The sequence below is a fragment of the Paroedura picta genome, chromosome 9 (genome assembly GCF_049243985.1).
Source record: "Paroedura picta isolate Pp20150507F chromosome 9, Ppicta_v3.0, whole genome shotgun sequence".
NCBI lineage: Eukaryota > Metazoa > Chordata > Lepidosauria > Squamata > Gekkonidae > Paroedura > Paroedura picta.
Window position 1 is genome coordinate 11,547,518 of NC_135377.1, and position 21,303 is coordinate 11,568,820.

The window sequence follows — 21,303 nt, forward strand, 5'->3', positions numbered from 1 at the left end:
TTCATACTATGTCCCCATTTTGTTGTTTGGCCACCCGCACAGATGACCTGCATCGGGAAATGGCCTAGGGGAGAGTATCCCTCTTGGTTCCTCTGAACTGCTCGTAAACTCTTGGGATTGATACCTTTCTGGAGGACCTTGCTGAGGTAAAATTGAGGCTGGGTACCATTTTTGTTGTGGTTCTAGTCCTCGCTAATAGCCATGGTTTTTTTCAGGAAAATTTTTTTTCACAGTCAGAGTAGTTCAGCAGTGGAATAGGCTGCCTAAGGAGGTGGTGAGCTCCCCCTCACTGGCAGTCTTCAAGCAAAGGTTGGATACACACTTTTCTTGGATGCTTTAGGATGTTTTGGGCTGATCCTGCGTACAGCAGGGGGTTGGACTAGATGGCCTGTATCGCCCCTTCCAACTCTTTGATTCTATGATTCTATGGTGACTAAAGGGGATCTCTATGTTTGGAGGCAGTGAACTTTTGAATACTAGTGCTAGGAGTTAACATCAGGAGAGGGCGATGGCCACTATGCCCTGTGGTTGGCCATGGTGTGAGACAGGATGCTGGACTAGATGGACTACTGGTCTCATCCTGAAGGGCTCTGAAGAGCCAGCATGCTGTAGCAGTTAAGAGTGGTGGACTCTAACCTGTAGAATTGGGTTGATGCCCCACTCCTCCACATGAAGCCAGGTGGGTGACCTTGGGCCAGTCACAGTTCTCTCAGTGCTCTCTCAGCCTTCAACTACCTCACATGGAGTCTGCTGTGGCGAGAGGGAGGGAAAGGTGATTGTAGATCATTCTGAAACTCCAGGTAGTATAAAACTGGGGTAGAAAAAAAAAAACAGCTCCTCTTCTTCATATGTAACATTCCTGGCAGGCAGTTTGGGAAAGGTGACCCTGGCAAACTGCACTCATCTTGGGGACTTTTGCCTGTATTGACATGCCTCTTTTAGTTCTTAATATCAGCATCCCCCTCACCTCCCCTTCTACCTGACTGCAGCAGATCCAGTTTTAAACATCTGAGATGACATTGTCATGTATCAACAGTAGGTCTGATACATTATTGAGATTGGGTTGGCCCTGAATGGATCTTGAGTCCACTCCTGCTATTTCTAGGAGCTCTCCTTGGTACTGAAGGAATTGACTCTCATCCAGTAAGGAATTGACTCTCATCCAGTAATTATAATGTGTTCTGCTACATGACATGTTATTGCATTGCCTTGTCTGATAATATAACCTGCTGTCAGGTTTAGGGGTTTTAAAAATTATTATTGGGCTGCCGTGATAAGTGTCATTTTGGTTTCTAATGCCTCAAGATGATAGTGCCATGTTGTCATGATGAGAGCCAGCAGGGGCTGTTAGACAAAAGAAGTCCCTCTGGGCATTCCCCAGCACTTAATTTCAATTCTCCTTAAATTCAAAAGAATGCAACAAGATGCTTGTTGAGAACACAGGGGGTTACTGTTTCCCTTATGATATCTTGTGGGGTTTCCTGGACGCTTAGAATTTTGTACTCTCAGCAGCCTTGATACTGTATAGGTAAACTAGCATTCATACATTCATTTGGGATACTTTTCTCTTGTTTGCCTATTTGGAGACTCAGAGTCCTTTACAAAACAAAATCAACACCCAAGATCCAATATGCAAAAACCTCCAGGATTGACTTCTGTAACTCGCTCTACATGGGCCTTCCCTTGGCCCTGATGCAGAAATTGCAGCTGGTGCAAAATGGAGGGCCCACATCCAGCTGGTGCTGAGGCAGCTGCATTGGTTTCCAGTTGCAGCACGGATCAGGTTCAAGGTTTTGGTTTTAACCCTTAAGGCTCTTCATGGTCTGGGACCCACATATCTGGGGGACCCCCTATCAACTTATGCCCTCCACAGGAGTTTGCACTCTGCAGGTACTAATTTGTGGGTGGTGGTTCCCGGCCCACGTGAGGTATGCCTGGCCTCCACAAGGGCCAGGGCCTTTTTACCTCTGGCCTCAACCTGGTGGAATGAGCTCCCGGAAAGGCTGAGGGCCCTGCAGGAACTGTCGTGGTTCTGCAGGGCCTGTAACACAGAACTTTTCCACCAAGTCTTTTGGATGAGACCAAGGTGTGGAGAACTAGGGTTCCCTCCACGTCTACACCCAAATTGCTAAAATCTGTATTGGAATGATCGGCACCATGGGATTTTTCCCTGAAGCACTGGGAGGGGGGAGGGGTGGGAGGGGAAGAGATGGGGGCTTCTCCTTTTTTTTATCCTCTCTTTGGCACTGCAGATTATGGTTGGGTTTTTAATTTTTAATCTTGTGGGGAATTATATTTTAATTGTAACCCACCGTGAGATGAGCCTTTATAGCAGTGGGATCTAAATCTAATAAATAAGTAAATAAAATACATGCAACAACTCTGTGTATACATACTTCAGGGGAGCTGGTTTCAAGCTGGTAATGTTCTCGCCAGGTTGACAGATGCAAGGCTAGCTGCAAGCCACAGACCAAGAATGGGTTGTGTGTATGCAAGTGTTCTCAAAGAGCCTTTTGTGGCGCAGGATGGCAAGGTAGCCAACGTCTGAAGCTCTGACCATGAGGCTGGGAGTTTGATCCCAGCAGGTGGCTCCAGGTTGACTCAGCCTTCCATCCTTCCGAGGTCGGTAAAATGAGTACCCAGCTTGCTGTTGGGTAAAACGGTAATGACTGGGGAAGGCACTGGCAAACCACCCCCTATTGAGTCTGCCATGAAAACGCTGGAGGGCGTCACCCCAAGAGTCAAATATGACTCTGCTTGCACAGGAGATACCTTTAAGTGTTCTCGAGTCAGAATGAATTTATGGCGACCCCAGCAAGGGGCTTTCGAGGAGAGCAAGAACAGAGGCAGTTCATCCCTGCCACCCTGAGCAGTCATTCTTGGTGGTCTCCCATCCAGGTATCGACCATTCTTATAGCTCCCAAGATCAGACATTCTCGGTCTATACCAGGTTGTCTTGACTAGGGCTTTGTGAAACCCTGAGGTTACTTGACAGCTCTGGAAGGACTTCCCAAATCTGTGTGAGTTAATTTTTATATATTTTCAGAATTGTTTAAACATTTATCGGGTGATATGACCATATATGGTCCTATCAAACCACACCCCCTTCCCAAAATGGCCAGTGATGGGCCTGGAGAGGGTGGGAAGTGGAGAGGCCTTGGTGGGCATGTACACAGCTATGCTTTTCAACCATATTCTGCACAATCGTGCCAATTCTGGGGTTTCTCAAAGCCTGAAGAATGTTTATAGGGGTTCTCAACAGTAAGAAAAAAAGTTGAGAAAGGCTCGTCTACACTAAGGGGCCCGTCTTCCTTCCATGAATGATAGTTTCATTATAAATAATGGAATTTTCATTAATTACTGAAACAGGACACTATGCACTAATTCACTGAAAGCATTGTCACCTTCCGGTAAAATGTTAATTGAAGGTTTTGGCTTGTGCACCCTAAAATATGGTTGCTTGAGGGAGAAATAGAATTCTGCCACACTGATTTCTTGGAGAGGAGCTGGGCAACTTTCAGGACGCCATCCGGGGTTTTAGCCGGCACACGTCTTGTCGGCAGCTGCTTTCAATTGTCTGCCGAATGTATCCCAGGCTATGCTGACCGCAGAATACAATGCCATGGCAGGCGCTGTGGTGTTGATCGAGAAAGAAACCCAGATTATCTGAAGAACGTGTACTGGCATAGAAAGCATGTTAAGGAACAACGTCTAAGATTGGGATATGGAGGGCCAGAGACTGTGGGAGTGAGCCTAAGCAGGTCTACTGGAAAGTAAGTCTCACTGTTTTCAGTGGGCTCTTCCCCAGGTAAGTATTCGTAGGATTGCAAGTGTTTGTTTTGCAGGCATGTGTCATCTGTCTTAATTTCACATCTTAGAGCAGGGGTGGCCAAACTGTGGCTCTCCAGAAATCCATGGAGTACAACTCCCATGAGACCCTGACAGCTCACAAGGGGTCATGGGAATTGTAGTCCACAGACTTCTGGAGAGCCACAGTTCAGCCATCCCTGAGCTTTAGGGTTTGCCAGGGCTCTCTGCCATTATTTAACATGTGGAGGAACTCCAAGGTCTTAAGTGAATCCACAGCTAAGCAGGGAATGAAACTGAGTTATGACTTAAAGCGAATCGAATAAAATACTTTCAGAGGGTTGCCCTGTCTGTCTCCAGAAGAAGAGCTAGATTCGAGTTGAGCAGCACCTCAGACAAAATAATGATTTGGGGGATATAAGATTTTGAGTTGAGCCTCTTGTGGCGCAGAGTGGTAAGGCAGCATATATGCTGTCAAGCTGTCTGCCCATGAGGTTGGGAGTTCGATCCCAGCAGCCGGCTCAAGGTTGACTCAGCCTTCCATCCTTCCGAGGTCGGTAAAATGAGTACCCAGCTTGCTGGGGGGTAAATGGTAATGACTGGGGAAGGCACTGGCAAACCACCCCGTATTGAGTCTGCCAAGAAAACGCTAGAGGGCGTCACCCGAAGGGTCAGGCATGACCTGGTGCTTGCACAGGGGATACCTTTACCTTTTACCTTTAAGATTTTGAGAGTTGGTCCCTTCATCAGAGTGTTGGCTCTCAAAACCTTGCAGCCCAAATTCTTGTTGGTCTCCACTGGACTCGAGCCTACCTGTTCTACTGCAGACCCACATGGCTGCTCTCCACAACTGTTTGATTTGATTTTCCTGCATTCATAAGTTGATTCATAGCACAGCTTCCTTCTGCAACAAACTTCACAGAAGGTGCCCCAGTCAAGCACATGCAGTTGAAATCCATCCACCCTTTCTGACTAAGGGAGCTTGTGGCTCTCAAAAGCTTGTAACTCGAAATTTTGTTGGTTTCTAAGCTTGACGGGACTCAAATCTAACAAATCAAACAAGAGTGAGCAATGCTCGTAATATTGAGTAGCATCATTTATTTAATGTATTTATATTCTGCCCTCCCTGAAAGCTCTGGGCAGTTTACACGAAACAGGAACAAGACAGTTTGTAATAATGTGGTGATAACAATAAACAACAATCTAGAGATAGCGATAAACAACATTGTAAAACAGTAGAATACTGAGGAGAACATTAAGTAACTCGTACTGAAGGCCCAGTGGGTTGGGTGGATCCGTAGTGATTGCCGTTGGAGGGAGGCTTGGGGGCCAGTGGGAAGTGGTGGTTCGGGTTGACCTTACCCAAATACCTGGTGGAGGAGCTCCCTTTTGCAGACTCGGTGGAACTCTTCGAGCATCATCAGCAAGAGAAGTCAGGAAGGGGTTAAACTACCATGCCTATGAACGGCATCTTCTTTTGACTGAAAATTTGTCTGAGCTTTTGAGCTTTTCTCCCTCACTGCTTGATACATTTGCCCTGTCTCTAGTAATCAGTAGCGAATGAATGCCAACATTGTGTACAGATTGGGTCGAGGTGTAACCAATGACCACATGCATTTTTGCAGTCATTTTGGACCTGATACGATAGCTGCTTGTATTGTATTTCCACCTGGAGTCCTTTTTCCCCTTCAGAAGTTAGTTTCTTGAAGTGCTTGCCACTGTGGGCCAGACCACACGCTCTAGCAGGTCTAACCCATGGATGCCAACAGAAGGGTTTGGCCACTGAAAACTGCCATGAGGACCCAGTCTTGAGGGCCATGGCTCCGCAGCAGAGCATCTGCTCAGCATGGAGAAGGTCCGAAGTTTAGTCCCTGGCATCTCCAGTTAAAAGGACCAGGTAATAGGTACTTTGAAAGATCTCCACCAGAGATCCTGGAGAGTTCCCCACTGAGTAGACCATGCTGGCCTTGATGGACCAAGCTGCCCCTGCTGGGAGCTGCCCCAGCCGGTGAGTTCCCTGCCTTGGGGGCTCCAGCCTGCATCCTTTCCAGGTTCTGGGAGGAGGGAGAGGCCGTCTGCGGAGTTCTTCCATCCCTACTACCTCAATCTAGTGTCCCTTGTATTCGCAACGGGCTTCGTCACTAGTTCAGTATAAGGGAAGCTTGATGTATGGATAATTCGTACTGTTGTCCCATGATTGTGCTTAAGTGACCGCGATCTTTCTGTTGCAGATGCATTGCGAGAGATTTCTATGTATCTTGAGAATACTTGGGACCACAATGTTTGGGGTGTCGCTTCTGCTTGGGATCTCAGCCGCTTACATCGTGGGCTACCAGTTCATCCAAACGGACAACTATTATTTCTCGTTTGGGCTCTACGGGGCCATCCTGGCCTCGCACCTCATCATCCAAAGCCTCTTTGCCTTCCTCGAGCACCGGAAAATGAAGCGATCTCTTGAGACGCCCATCAAGCTGAACAAAACGGTGGCCCTTTGCATTGCCGCCTACCAAGAGGACCCCGACTACTTACGGAAATGTTTACTTTCGGTGAAAAGGCTCACCTACCCTGGAATTAAGGTGATCATGGTGATCGATGGGAATTCGGAAGACGACGTTTACATGATGGACATTTTCAGCGAGATCATGGGCAGGGATAAATCCGCGACGTTCATCTGGAGGAATAATTTCCACCACAAAGGCCCCGAGGAGTCTGAAGAGTCCCATCGAGACAGCATGCAGCACGTGACTCAACTGGTCCTGTCCAACAAAAGCGTGTGCATCATGCAGAAATGGGGCGGGAAGAGAGAAGTTATGTACACGGCGTTCAAAGCGCTGGGGAGAAGCGTGGATTATGTGCAGGTAGGTATTAAAAGCCCTCCCTCCCTCCCTGCCAAGTCAAACAGGCCTCCAAAGAAAGCACGTCTTGTACATTTTTGGGCTGGGTGTTGCTTGCCCCATCCCGGTCCTTCTACGAACAGAGCACCCCTTTGACTCTCGGCTGGGAAACAGCAATGCCATTGAAAAAGCTTCCCTTTCTGAAACAGTTAACTCTGTCAGGGAAACACAATGAGGTGTCACGTCAGTGCCGGGATGGAGCCTGCTGTTTCTGCGGGGTGATTAATTTTTTAAATGTAATCGATTGGGGTTTTATTTTCCCTATTTAATTAGGAATCAGGGTGGAGTCCCAATTCATTACAGATGAGTTCTGCCACACCAGTGATCCTTTCAGTCTTATTTCCCCTGCAACTTCTGTAACTTAAGAATGGTTCTGCGGGAGCAGAAAAGGTGTTGGAATAGGCCAGACCTGTGACATTCAGGTTTGTCACTCCTGGGGGTTTTGTAGGAGTTTCCTAGCCTCTAGCTGGCCTGATCCCATTGTTACTACCTGCCACGTCCTTGAGGTTTCACAGGAGGACCATCAGTTGTTATGTTCCGTGGCAAATTTCCCAGAAGTCAAAGTTCAGGCTAGAAACTTAGTAGTTTATTCAAGAGAATACTAAATGGCATTGCAAGATTTCTCTCTGGTATTTCCATCTGTGGCCTCTTCTGCCAACATTACACAACCCTTTGCTCTGTGGATTTCCAGAGCCGAGGGATAGGTGGACACAGGGACAGCATGAGAAGTCACAATCACTTTCAGCATTTAAGACCAGCAAAGTTTTCTTCAGGGTATAAGCTTTTGTGTGCAAGGCACACTTCTTCATATAACAGATGGACAGGCAGCGCCACTACGTCCGTTGCAATCAAGGGCCTTAGAAAGTGTAATGGTGCCACTGAAGTCCTTATCATGGAAAGAGCTCAACCAATCCATCGTCCATCCATTGCTATGCTAATTTGGTGGAACCTCCTTGCTCAGAGGTAGAAATAAGGGGACCAACACAGGGAATCCATCCCCTGTTTGTAAATTGTCCAAGTGCAGCTGGTTGACCAGTGTGGGAAATGGGATGCTAAACGAGACAGACTGAATCAGCTGGGCTGAGTCATGAGAGCATGCTGGCAGGGATTCATGGGAATTGTAGTTCATGGACATCTGGAGACCAGACTGTTCTCCCAGGTACAGTCTAGATCAGGGTGGCCAAACTGCAGCTCTCCAGATGTCCATGAACTACAATTCCCATGAGTCCCTGCCAGCATGCAGGGGAATTGTAGTTCGTGGACATCTGGAGAGCCGCAGTTTGGCCTCCCCTGGTCTAGGTCCCCAAACGGATGGCTCTGGGCACCATCCTTTCCTAGGACCTGCCAAGTATTTCTAACAAAAGCGAGCAGAACCAGATGCAACAGAAGCCCCATCAGGGCTTCTGACTGGCCATGGGAGACTGAATTGCCTGTGCAGATTTTCAAAATCATTGCTTTGGCAGCAGCTCCCATTGCAGCACGTGGATCCTCATTGTCGGATTGAAGGTGAGCTATTAGTACCCAAGAAAACATTTCTGAGCAAAGATTTTCTTTTTGAAACTTCTGCCTGAAATATTGGAAGTGTTTCTACTAGAGTACAGCAGAACCTCACCTGCAGCCATTTTGAGGCTCCTGTAGCCATTGTTGGGTTGTGCCCACCATCTTGTATCAGAACACTAAAAGTGCTTGCGGGGTGCCCAAAAGCTAGGGACCACTGGTCCAGAGGCTGGGTCCATGTCGGGTGGTGAATCAGGAGAGAAGCTAGCTGCAATTTCTCTCTGTCCCTCCCTTTCTTTTTCATACTCTGCCCCTTATGTATGTACTTACTAACAAACAAGAGTGTAACACATGGTAGACTTGAATAGGAGAGAGGATGCAGTCATGTGGACCAGGGGAAAACTAGGTGAGAGAATCTCCAGCTATCTTGTTTCTCTGTTCAGCAGCACTCTTTAAGAGGTTTAGGCGAATCCCCCGTGCAGAAGCCTCATCTGTTCACATTATACAAGCAACCTTCATGAGAGTGTGGTGCAATAACATTCCCTGATATTTACAACCAATAATTTGGGTTCCAGCCTCAAGGTGTTATCTGGGATCACAGCTGCTCTCTAGGCCAGGGGTAGTCAACCTGTGGTCCCCGAGGTGTCCATGGACTACAATTCCCATGAGCCTCTGCCAGCAAATGCTGACAGGGGCTCATGGGAATTGTAGTCCATGAACATCTGGAGGACCACAGGTCGACTACCCCTGGCCTAGGCAACGATCAGTTCCCCTGAATAAAACGGCTGCTTTGGAAGATGGACTTCATAGCATTATACCCCATCAAGGTCCCGCCCCTCCGCAAACCCCACCCTCCTCAGCCTCCAGTCCCAAAACCTCCAGATATTTCCCAAATACCATATGGCAACCTCACCAGTAGCCCTGTTTGCAGATTGCAGTGAATGGACATACAAGCTGTATACAGCATATGATAGGTAGATGATAGGTAGGCAGGTAGATAGGTAGATGTTAGATAGATGAGATGCATTGAATAATTCTCACATTAGATTCAGTGCCGGTACAGCTGAACAACTGTATAAGCCCCTTGCTAATCCAGGAACCCATATAAAAAGCAAATGCATGTTGGCTTTCCTAACAAACAGATGGCAAACCCGTACATGCTGAATGTATGTTGAGTCCCCAGCAACATGTGGACGGGGTAGTATTTCTCATTTAAAAAATGGACTCTTCTTATTTGTAAAAAAACAAAACCCAAACAACCAAACCAAAATAACATCTTAAGAACTTCCCCCACTTTGCCAGATGTAAGCTGGGCTTCAAGGTCATTATTCCTCTTGTGAAAAAAAAACCTTGGAGGGCCCTGTACGTATACTTCTCCTCAAAGAGCATCTCAAAGGATTGGCAGAGTCTGTGAAAGCGGAGAGATTTTAAAGCCCTATAAAAACTTGTTAAGAAGCAGGGAGGGGAAGAGGGCTGGGTGGGGAGTGGGCCGGGGAGGGAGGGAGGGAGGGAGGGAGCGAGGCTCCGCTTAGAAATACAAACAAGGCAGAGCCTTCAGCCAGGCAGTGCTGGTTTCGCCGTTTACAGCTGCATTACCTCACTCGAGGCAAAAAGCTTGGCTTTGAGAGCCTCTGACACACCGTTCACTTAAAAATGAATTAGGCCAGGCCCACTCCTCCATTTCCAAAAAGCACAAGCTGCAGGCAGGGATTATTGGCCAGCTGTGCTGCGTCTGGCAGACATTTCTCCTCCCGCCACTCTCTTCCACGAGGCCTGGAGGTTCCCCCCTCCCTTTCCCCCTTCTTCAAAAGATTACACAAAGTATTACTTCTCGGGCGTGCGAGGGAGTTGCAGAACGCTGTAGCTGGGTAGTCAGCAGTCAGCCCCAGAGGAGGGAAGCTGCAAAGGAGGGAAAAAGGGAAAAAGGAAGAAACAGAATTTCTCACCGTGATGGAAATGGGGCACATACGTCATTGTTTTACCTGGGCTCAGCATCAGTTTTGCCTTTGGGTGGGGGAGCGGCTGTGGGTCAGAGGGAGAGCACATGCTGCGTCCCCAGAAACGCCTGGCAGTTCCAAGGAATGAAATAATGTATCTGCACATGTTCAGAGCCCCCCTGAATTTGTTCCTTCCCATGATCCTGATCCAAGTCAGGGTCTTGCGCACCTGGGGAAAGAGTTCCGTTTCACCTGACGCACACCTCTCTGAGAGCCAGGTGGGGGAAATCCAGACACAATGCATGAAAAATGCAACATCTAGTTTGGCCCAAAGGTATCCAGATACGCTTGTGTTCCTCTTTTTCCATTCTGTTTCTCCCATTTGCTCAGTCATGGAACACGTGCTTCACTCCGCCAAATCCCAGATCCAGTCCCTGATAGCTCCATTTAAAGGGCCTGCGTCCTGACTCGGCCTAAGACAGCTACCTATGTTTGCCTTAGAGGCAGGAGGGAACACCGAGAGCTTTGGCTCATTCCCAACTGGCAAGTCTTCTGCCCAAACCCAAACCTATTCTTTCCACTGCATAGAAGCGTCCAACTTACGACACGATCGAGAAAGGCACTATTGATGCTCTAAGGCAGGCTTTCTCAGCAGCCCTGGAAGGGTTTCCCAAATGGGTGGGAGTTTATTTATCAGGTGATACGACAATATCTGGCCAATGATGGGATGGTGGGTGTGTCCACAGCTTTTCCTCCCAACCATATTCTGCACAATTGCACCACTTCTGGAGGTTCTCCAAGCCCAAAGAATGTCTCAAGGGGGGGGGGTTCTCAATGGTAAAAAAAGTCTGCATTAAGAGCCGATTGGATAAATATTACAGAGAGGTCACCAAGGGCAAATAGTCTCCCACAATCCCTTCAGGGGAAGGGCCTGGGGAAAATGATTGCTGCAAACAAAGCCTTTCCTGCCATCCCCGTGAAACTACATCATCTCATCCAGGTGAATTTCCTCATGTTTTCAGAGGGCCAAAGCAGACAAAAGAACTCCGATAGAATCCCTCAGAGTTGCTAAACAGCAGCCGCACAGTTCTTTGGTTTAGATCGGGGAAGGACAGCATGGGTGGGGGGGGGTCCTCTCCTCACCTCAGATGACCCCCAGTGAGCTGGTTCATTGAACCTTTCTCCCAAGGAGATAGCAGTTTTGGGAGGGGGGGCATTTGATGTTAGAAAACAGCACAAGGGGGGAGAGAGATAAAACCTTTCTTCACATGCCGCATTTCTATTATTATTTATCGTACAACATGTTTATAGTCCAGCCAGGAGATCGTAGGAGTGTCTGGCAGCTAGGCAAGAGAGGTCTGGAGGTGGTTTACCATTGGCTGCCTCTGCGTCATGACCCTAGTGCTCCTTGGAGGTTTCCCATCCAAATACTAGCCAGGATGTCCTTACATGGATAGCTCATGCAAGCATGATCCTGTCGTATCTCGGAAGCTAAGCAGGGCCGACCCCGGCTAACATCTGGATGGGAGACCTCCAAGGCTTTGGGTGGTAGTCCCTCCAAAGAACACCAGAGGTCAAGAGGAAGAGGCCAGAAATAGAAAACCGCCTCCACCTGTCCCTTGGCTTGGTTCCGGACAAACCTTGGATCTCCTGGTGGTGCTACATGCCGTATGATAAATAGCAATAAGAAATAATACAGCCAGGGTTGCCCCTGGTTAGCTGCTGAGATCTGACATGATCAGGCTGGCCAGCAGAGCTCTAATCTGCATAGTTTCACACACATCACATGCCTTCCACTGCCATTCAGCAGTAAAACCAGACTGCAGGCCCCATCCCTGATCTTTCAGTGGCTTCCTCAGTTTGGCAGTGAGAGACGCCCTTCTCATGTGTGGATTCTCCCATCGGCAATCACTCTTTTCATTGGCGATGCTTCCCACGCTCCAAGACTGAACAGTTCTTGCCCTTTTGGAATCTGTCTTGTGCTATCCAAAATTTGACTCTTCTGATTCCCCCTCACCCCACCCCTGGCACGAGGGTCGTTCCCCCTCCTCTCTGTGGAGGATTCTCCAGGGAGCTTTTAAAAGCAGCTTTTCCGCTGAAGTCTTCTCACATCCCAGCGCATACGGCTTTTTCATTACTTTGTTTATAATTTGATAGCGGGCACCGGGAGCCTGACAAATTTGCTTTGGGAGGCCAGTCTCCACTTGCCCCCTCCTCCCCTGAAGTTCAAGAAAGAGCATACAAGATTTGGTCATGATCCCCATCCCCAGAGAAATCAAAAACTCGCCTCACCTGGTCCCACCTGGGGCCTGGCAACCCTAGGCTCACTCATTCACTCCACCTTCAGGTCAGTGAGAAACGTCAGAACTGGGGGGGGGGCACCAAATGCACACACACACACACACACACACACACACACACACACACACACACACACACCGGTTAAACGGGAAAAGGAGAGAAGTGCAGAGCATCTCCAAAAGATTGAGTCTGCTTGCATGAGCCCTCACAGAGTTCCCAGTGCCCCATCCTTGAGAACACGTTCAGTGCTCAAACAAAGTCGGCCCAACGTGCTAATAAAATAAATACAGCTGATTTGGGGAACAGGCTTTCTTTATGTCCAGAGTACTTCAGGGATGGGTGTTTCGTTTAAGCCAATGCCCAGCTGTCCCATGCAACCAGTCCTTGAAAAGAAAGTTACAATGTAAATTTGTAGGAAACATGATAGGTTTTTGTTTTTTAACATCAAGCGGAGGTGACTGCACAAAAAGGGAATGAATATTAGAGCTGCGGATGCAAATCTGGAGCTCAAAACTCAGCATCGGGCTCTGCGGTGCTGCCTTTCAAGAAAGAAGAGTCGGGATTTTTTTAATACCCTGCTTTCCGCTACCCAAAAGAGTCCCAGAGTGGTTTACAAACACCTTTCCCTTTCTCTTCCCTCAACAGACACCCTGTGAGGTAGGTGGAGCTGAGAGAGCTCTGAGAGAACTGCTCTATGCAAACAGCTCTAAGAAGAAGAGTTGCGTTTTGTACCCCATTTTTCAGTGCCTTAAGTCTCAGAGCGGTTTAACAATTGCCAGATCAGAAGCCACTGCTCTTAACCATGACCACGCTGGCTCAAGCTGACTAGCCCAAGGTCACCCAGCTGCCTGCATGTGGAGGAGCGGGGCATCAAACTCTGTTCTCCAAATTAGAGGACTCCACTCTTTAACCACCACACTACGCTCTCGAATTGTGTCGGAATCCCTGTTCCTTGTTTTGCCACGAACTACCAGTGATTCCCCATTGAAAAGCTAGGGTGGTGTAATGGTTAGAGCAGGGGTAGTCAAACTGCGGCCCTCCAGATGTTCATGGACTACAATTCCCAGGAGCCCCTGCCAGCATTCGCTGGCAGGGGCTTCTGGGAATTGTAGTCCATGGACATCTAGAGGGCCGCAGTTTGACTACCCCTGGGTTAGAGCATCCAACTGGGATTGGGAACGCCCAAATTCAAATCTCTTTGCCATTGGAGGTTCATTGGGGGGGGGGGGACTAAGTAGGCCAGCCACACCTTCAAGGGCCTGACCTACCTCACAGGATGGTTGTGGGGATAAAAACTCTAGGTCAGGCAAATATGTGCCTTGCCTTGTGTCCCCACAAAGGCTATACATGAAGTCAATAGGTAAGTACCTAAACAGCGAAATTCATAGATTTTCCTTGAATTTCAATAACTGTGATGCTCATGCAATTTTTAACCGGGCTTAAAAAAAAAAATCAGCAACAGGTTGGTGGTAACTTTGATCCCTCGATTGCTTCTCATTTTACTTTCTGAAAAGTCCCTCTCTAACAATGCCCTGTATCTTTCTTATGGACAGGTGTGTGATTCCGATACAATGCTCGATCCAGCTTCGTCCGTGGAAATGGTGAAGGTTCTGGAAGAAGATCCGATGGTTGGTGGTGTTGGAGGAGATGTACAGGTGAATAGAAGATCTAGAGATCTAGACATTACACTGGCCTTCCTCGACTTTTTTCCCATTGAGAAACCCCCGAAACATTCATCAGGCTTCGAGAACCTGTAGAAGTGGCATGATCATGCAGTATTTATGCAATGGTGGGACAGAGACATATTCTGGATGTTTTAGGCTGATCCTGCATTGAGCAGGGGGCTGGACTAGATGGCCTGCATGGCCCCTTCCAACTCTAAGATTCTAATATGGTTGTGAAGCATAGCTGTGTACACCCCCACCTGGGGCCATTCCCCTCGAGGCCCATCATTTAGGATTTTTGGAGGGGAGGCAGGTTGACGACCATATATGGCCATATCACCTAATAAATGTTTAACAAATTCTGTGAAGGCAAAGGGGTGGCAGGTTACAGTGGATGAGCGATTGGGATGTGAATGTCCTGCATAGTTGGACTAGATGACCCAGGAGGTCCCTTCCAACTCTATTATTGTATGATTCTAAATTATAAAAATGTATAAAAATTAATAATTAACTCCCTGAGATGCTTGCTGGGCTGGCAGGGGGGAAATGAGGGGGGATTGGCAGCGTCAACGAGGTGCTGATGTCACTTCTGGTATGACCCGGAGCTGATGTCGTTCTGTTGGAGCGATTGCTTTGACACGAGTTTAACCGTAGAGTTTCAGGTGGATGTTAGATTATTGCCCCAATGTGATGACATCACTTTTCCATTGTACCAAGACTAATGTCAGAATGACATCATCAGCAAGCTCCCCTCCCCCCTCCCAATAAGTCTCTTGCTTGTTGGGAAATTCCTGGAGATTTGGGAATGGAGCCTGGGAAGGACTGGGACCTCAGTGGAGAACAATGCCCTAGAGCAGGGGTAGTCCTCCAGATGTTCATAGACTACAATTCCCATGAGCCCCTGCCAGCCCCCAGGGCTGCCCTAGAGGCCACCCTCCAAAGCATCCATTTCCTCCAGGGGAAGTGATCTCTGTAGTCTGGAGATGAGCTGCGATTCCCTAGGATCTCCAGGGACCACCTGGAGGTTGGCACCCCTAGAACATGTGCTCTTCCAACTAAAGAGCTGTCAGCGTGGCACAGGTCACACTAACCCAGCGGTGAAATGCCACTTCTGCGTAGAACCCATCTATTTTCCCATCATGACTTTAAAATGGCCAACCCAGCATTACTTTGGTCAGAGTAGAAAGCGTAGAACAGAAAGGACATTCATAGGGTTCCAAATCAAGGCAAGAGAGATCAGGTTGCACGAGGCTTCAAAAACAAGCCAAACAAAAATCACCCTGACGTTTGAAAAAGATTTCAGCCTCAAAATGGTGTATGCAGGACTTCGTCAACTGTGAAGGAGGGAAGATTCACATCTTAATATTTGTTTTTGCCTTTGACGTCTCCTCAAAATACCCCAGGCTAGGTTTGCAAAAACCCGCAGTTCCCAAATAAAGACACATTGCATCAGTGGGGCTTGGAAGACAATGTTTTGTGACTTAAATATATATATATATATATTGCTTTCTTTAAAAAAACACATTTTTTTAGATGCCAGACCACATTTATATATATTAAATTCCATACACATTAGGGGTAATAGCATAGATGCCAAGGCTATGGAGCTATGGGCATATCTGCACTCTGGGACTTTCCTCCTAATAAATGTTCTTAGGTTTGTAGCCTTAAACAGGCTTAATACAATAGACACGCTGTTCTTATGCTGCTTTTAGCTCTCTTTTCATTTGTGTTGGGTGAATGTAAGCCACTTTGATACTCCTTCGTGTAGAGAAAAGTGTCATATAAGAACCAACTCCTCCTCCTCCTTCTCCTTCACATCCTCCTCCTCCTCTTCCTCCTCCTCCTCCTTCTTCATGTGACTCTAACTTCTGGCAACTCACCCCATCCTCTCTCAACCTTTCGTTTACCTCAACGACCAAGTTTGAGGAAGTCTCTTTCAATGTATCCAACAAAGTCTATATGTGCCCTAAAGCTGATCCCCAGTTTGTAGATCTTAAAGGTGCCCCTGGACTCAGACGTTGTTCTGATCCAAAACAAAGTTGCACCCCTCTAAGCCACTAGATCTTCAAGGCTGTGACCCTGTTTTGGATGGCTGGTCTGGTTTTATTTGATCTCTTTTTAAACTTTTACTTGCAATCGGCCTTGAGTGTTATTTTTAGTAGAAAGGGAGGATCCAAATCCCTCTACACCAGGGGCTTGTAGTCCATGGACATCTGGAGAGCCACAGTTTGGCCACTCCTGCTCTACATGAACATAGTTTGAGAATCATAGAATAATAGAGTTGTAAGGGAACTCCTGGGTCATCTAGTCCAACCCCCTGCACTATGCAGGATACTCACAACCCTATTGCTAATTCACTGTAACCTGCCCCTCCTTGAACCTTCACAGAATCAACCTCTCTGTCAGATGGATATCCAGCCTCTATTTAAATATCTCCAAAGAAGATGGAGAACTGACGTTTAGATGGAATTTCTTTTGAATTAATTTCATCCCATTGGTTCTGGTCCGTCCCTCTGGGGCAAGAGAGAACAACTCTGCTCCATCCTCTGCATGGCAGTCTTTTGATGATGACTATCAAATCCCCTCTTAGTTGTCTTCTCTCCAGGCTAAGCAGGTAGATGGATAGGTAAGATAGATAGGTAAACATGGGAAGCTATCTTATATTGAATCAGCCCATTGGTCTATCAAGTGAGTATTTTCTACTATTGATGGGAGTGGCTCTCTGGGATCTCAGGCTAGACATGTAGTTAGCAACTCTCTCCCCTCTGTACTACCAAGTATGTGAATTCTTGAATAAATTTTTTATCTACTCTTTAATCGAGCTGCGCAACCTTGCCGTGTCATTTTCTCTGTCAACAGTTTCCAGCATTATTTTGTGAGCTGTGCTTTTTCATAAAACCAGCCCCATGTCCTTTTTCTTTGGAACTTATTTTAGTCTAATTCCCTCTCCACTGTAGATCCTGAACAAGTACGACTCCTGGATCTCCTTTCTCAGCAGCGTGAGATACTGGATGGCGTTCAATATCGAGAGAGCGTGCCAGTCCTATTTCGGCTGCGTCCAGTGCATCAGTGGCCCTTTGGGGATGTACAGGAACTCCTTACTCCACGATTTTGTAGAAGACTGGTACAATCAGGAGTTCATGGGATCTCAGTGCAGCTTCGGAGATGACCGGCATCTCACAAACCGAGTCCTGAGCCTCGGCTATGCAACAAAATACACCGCTCGATCCAAGTGCCTTACAGAAACGCCGATCGAGTATCTCAGGTGGTTGAACCAACAGACCCGTTGGAGTAAGTCCTACTTCCGAGAGTGGCTCTACAATGCCATGTGGTTCCACAAGCACCATCTGTGGATGACGTACGAGGCCGTCATCACGGGCTTCTTTCCGTTTTTCCTCATTGCTACCGTCATCCAACTTTTCTACCGTGGGAAGCTGTGGAACATCCTCCTCTTCTTGCTGACAGTTCAGCTGGTGGGTCTCATCAAGTCTTCCTTTGCCAGCTGTCTTCGAGGGAATGTGGTCATGGTGTTCATGTCCCTTTACTCAGTGTTGTACATGTCCAGTTTACTTCCGGCCAAGATGTTTGCAATAGCCACCATAAACAAAGCCGGGTGGGGCACATCGGGCAGGAAAACCATTGTGGTCAACTTCATAGGCCTGATCCCGGTGTCCGTTTGGTTTACAATCCTCCTCGGCGGGGTCATTTTCACAATCTACAAGGAATCCAAAAAGCCATTTTCCGAATCGAAACAGACAGTGCTGATCATCGGCACCATCCTCTACGCATGCTACTGGGTGATGCTCTTGACTTTGTACCTGGTGCTCATCACCAAGTGCGGCCGTCGAAAGAAAGAGCAACAGTACGACATGGTGCTGGACGTATGATTCAACCACTGCGTCTCCTCTCCCGCCGCGGACGGGAAGTTCTTCTGCGCGGCCCGACGAACTTTCCAAGCGATCGTGGCACTGAATTAAGATCTCGTCGAAAGGAAAAGAATCGCTGCTGCTGGGACTTGTACACGTTGAGCGGTTTCGTGACCATGCCAAAGCAAAACAACAAGGAAAAAGAAAATGAAAATGTGATTGTGCCTTTTTTGGGGAGGGAGGGAGGATTTTTTAAAACATGGATTCAACCCATTCTTGTGGGTGGTCTCTGATGAATGCACTTTCTTCTGTTGTGCATACACCCAAAAGTGTTAAATGTCCTATATACCTCATTGGCCATGCTCATGTGGATGGACAGGGAAGAAAGGGAGATTCTAGCAAAGGATTTGGCAAGCCCTCGCGACCTAATTTATGAACTTCTCGTTCTGTGATGACTTTTTTTTTTCAAGGAAGGTTTGCGTGTGTCTGTGTGCGCGCGTGTGTTTGTGTGTGCGTGTTTATGCGTTAGGCTGCCAAATGTAATTCCAAAGTCAAATTTTTATGAGGTTTTGATGACGTAAGTTGTATTTTTTATAAGTGTAATTATTTGTCCTTGTTTACTTTTTACACCATTTTTTTTAAAAAAAAATCTCATATTTTATATTTTATATTTCTGCCAAAAAGAAAAAAAAGGACACGCCTTCATCTTCCCGCCACTCTGCGTTTCCTCCGCTTTCCTGAACAGGCATTGAAGAATGGCTACTTTTCAGAACAAAGCCCCATCGACCCCCACAATGTGAAAATGAACGCTGATTTGATATTATTCCCCCCCCTCTTCCTCACAATGCAAAAGAATAAAACGTCTTTTTGTACTTTTTGAACTGATGAATGGTTATTTCTGTGAAAGTATTTCGAAAGGTGCGCTTTTAATTTTAGGTTCGCTTGAAAACACCCAATGCCATGGTTAGATTTTTTGGAGACGAGCCCTGTTATGCGCATGGACAGCACAATCCCCCCTGGAAGTTTTCATGCACTGGCTTGGCCAACGTGGAGGAGAAATAACGTGTACGCATTTGCGCTCTGCTCCCAGCCTTGTCAGGGCTCAGGAGAACCTCTAGGGGCGATTGTCCTCATAATGGCCAAAGGGATAGATATGTGCAATCCTCCTTCCACCCCTGCTCAAAATTCGGCAAGAAGAAACCTAAATTCAGGAAGACAGTGTACATTGAAGGATTAAACTCATGCCTTGCTAGCCATAATTTGAAGATCCTCTGTGTTTTCAGCTTTTATGAAGAATCAGCCAGTATTCACCTTAAAAAAAAAATTGTTGTTGACGTCCCCTCAGAGTTGTCAAACTCCAGATGGGCCTGCAATTCTGCTGGGGTTATACTTGGACTCCAGACTCCAGAGATCAGTTCCCCCTGGAGGAAATGGCAGCTTTGGAAGGTGAGCTCCCTTGACGTCATTTCCTTAACACTCTTCCTCCCTTCCCCAAACTCTGACCTCCCCAGGTTGCACCCCCAAATCCAGAAATTTCCCAATCCTGAGCTGGCAACCCCACTCCCCTCTTTCTTTACTTGAACACCCTTGCTAAGGTGAAACGGCTGGTTTCCATTCTGAAAATCCTGGGGTGCATTGCAAGCCATCGGTTAAACTGGAACATTCTTACTGGGAGACCAAATATCATCCCCCCCCCCCGACCAACTTATTCTACAGATTTGAAACATTGTTCCTGTAAGTTATTCCTGTGACATTTAAGACCAGTGTTTACATTCAAAGAATGAAGAGATCCTGGTTCCACCTTCCCAGATGTTTAGAGCTATACAAGAACTCAAAGTTTGGTGCAGTGGTTTGGTGCAGCCAGTTTGGTGTAGTGGTTAGGAACGCGGACTTCTAATCTGGTGAGCTGGGTTCAATTCTGCACTCCCCAACATACAGCCAGCCGGGTGACCTTGGGCTCACCGTGGCACTGATAAAGCTGTTCTGACCGAGCAGTAATATCAGGGCTCTGTCAGCCTCGCCTCCCTCACAGGGTGTCTGTTGTGGGGAGAGGAAAGGGAAGGCGAATGTAAGTCGCTTTGAGACTCCTTTGGGAAGAGAAAAGCGGCATAGAAGAACCAAGTCTTCTTTAGTAATATCAGGGCTCTCTCAGCCTTCTTCCAGATGTTGTGGCCTTGATGTTTCGGCAGGGGTGAGGAACAAAACCTGCTCAAAGGCATGCTTATTCCTTCCCATGCTCCGACCATAGTAGCTTACTGGGCTCAAATCAGTGGACAAGCCAGTTTTTTCATGTTCATACCACTGAAGTGAGTGGGAAGACCTTGTGGACTCCGCCTGTGCATAAGACCAGCGGTCAGGTTGTCTTGGTTGTCCCAGGAAACGAATTTACAAATCAGATCCTCTTGTCTCAAATTGGCAAAGCCCAGATCTGACTCCAAACAACTTGCACTTCCCTGCAGGCTTAACTCTCGTAAGGCGTTTGCTTATCTTTCCAAATTGGGTACTGACTTTGCGGTCATAAGGCACACTGTGGGGGCTACTTTAAAGCTGGTTCAAAGTTTTGAACCGTAGGGAGAGGATCGAGAGGAGTCGGAAGTAAGATGCGGCACACTAATGTTGAAAGTCGGGTCGTCACTGGATGAATGCTCAGAGCTGGCAACACAACTCACTACAAATTCAGCAGCTCTGCTGCCCAGCACCCATGCAACAAGGAAATCCTTGGTAGCCAGGATCAGGATTTAAAAAGGAGAAAGGGGAGAAGAAAAGAGTGCTGGGTAGAATAGTATTATCTTGGCTTCTGAAATGGTTTTCTATGTATATAACGCAGTGGGGATTATTTCAGCTATGTGCGGGAGTAACCAATTTCATCCCCATTCCTCTCCCCCTTGCTGGCAGACAGGCATTCTGTTTGTTTTAATTTTAATTTTCTTATCCTGCAGAGAGGTTCTGCACAAATGAACATTTGGGGCCCAGATCCTGCATAGCCGAAGCGAAGTATTGCTGCAGTGCAGTCCTAAACTGAGTTACACCTTTACCACTGCACTGAAGTCAGTATGTTTGGAATGGGGTAGCTCTGTTTAGGACAGCACTGTTAATCCCTGGGAATATTTACTGAGGAGCGAGAGAAGGGTGGTAACATGCACAAATCTATGGCCTTTGGGCTTCTTGCATTTTAAAAAACACTGTGGTAAATCAGAAATCCGTCGGATATTTTTTAAATAGACTCTGGGGAGTCTCTTTGCTTTCTTATAAATGCAGAAATGAGTTAGATAACCCTGCCGTGGAATGTGCTGTTTACTCTCGAGAAAGCGGGGGGTAAGATGTTTGCTTGCAT

At 47.3% G+C, this 21,303-nt stretch overlaps 1 protein-coding gene across 1 annotated transcript in view; it reads left to right on the forward strand.

Annotated features, from left to right (window-relative positions):
• Positions 1–18,850, forward strand: part of HAS2 (hyaluronan synthase 2) — a 36,627-nt gene extending 17,777 nt beyond the window's left edge. The window contains exons 2-4 of the mRNA XM_077351580.1: positions 6,039–6,665; positions 13,990–14,091; positions 17,061–18,850. Of these exons, the coding sequence (XP_077207695.1) occupies positions 6,039–6,665; positions 13,990–14,091; positions 17,061–17,990 (1,659 nt within the window). The 3' untranslated portion in view covers positions 17,991–18,850. The remainder of the gene's footprint in view (positions 1–6,038; positions 6,666–13,989; positions 14,092–17,060) is intronic.
• The last annotated feature ends 2,453 nt before the right edge of the window (positions 18,851–21,303 follow it).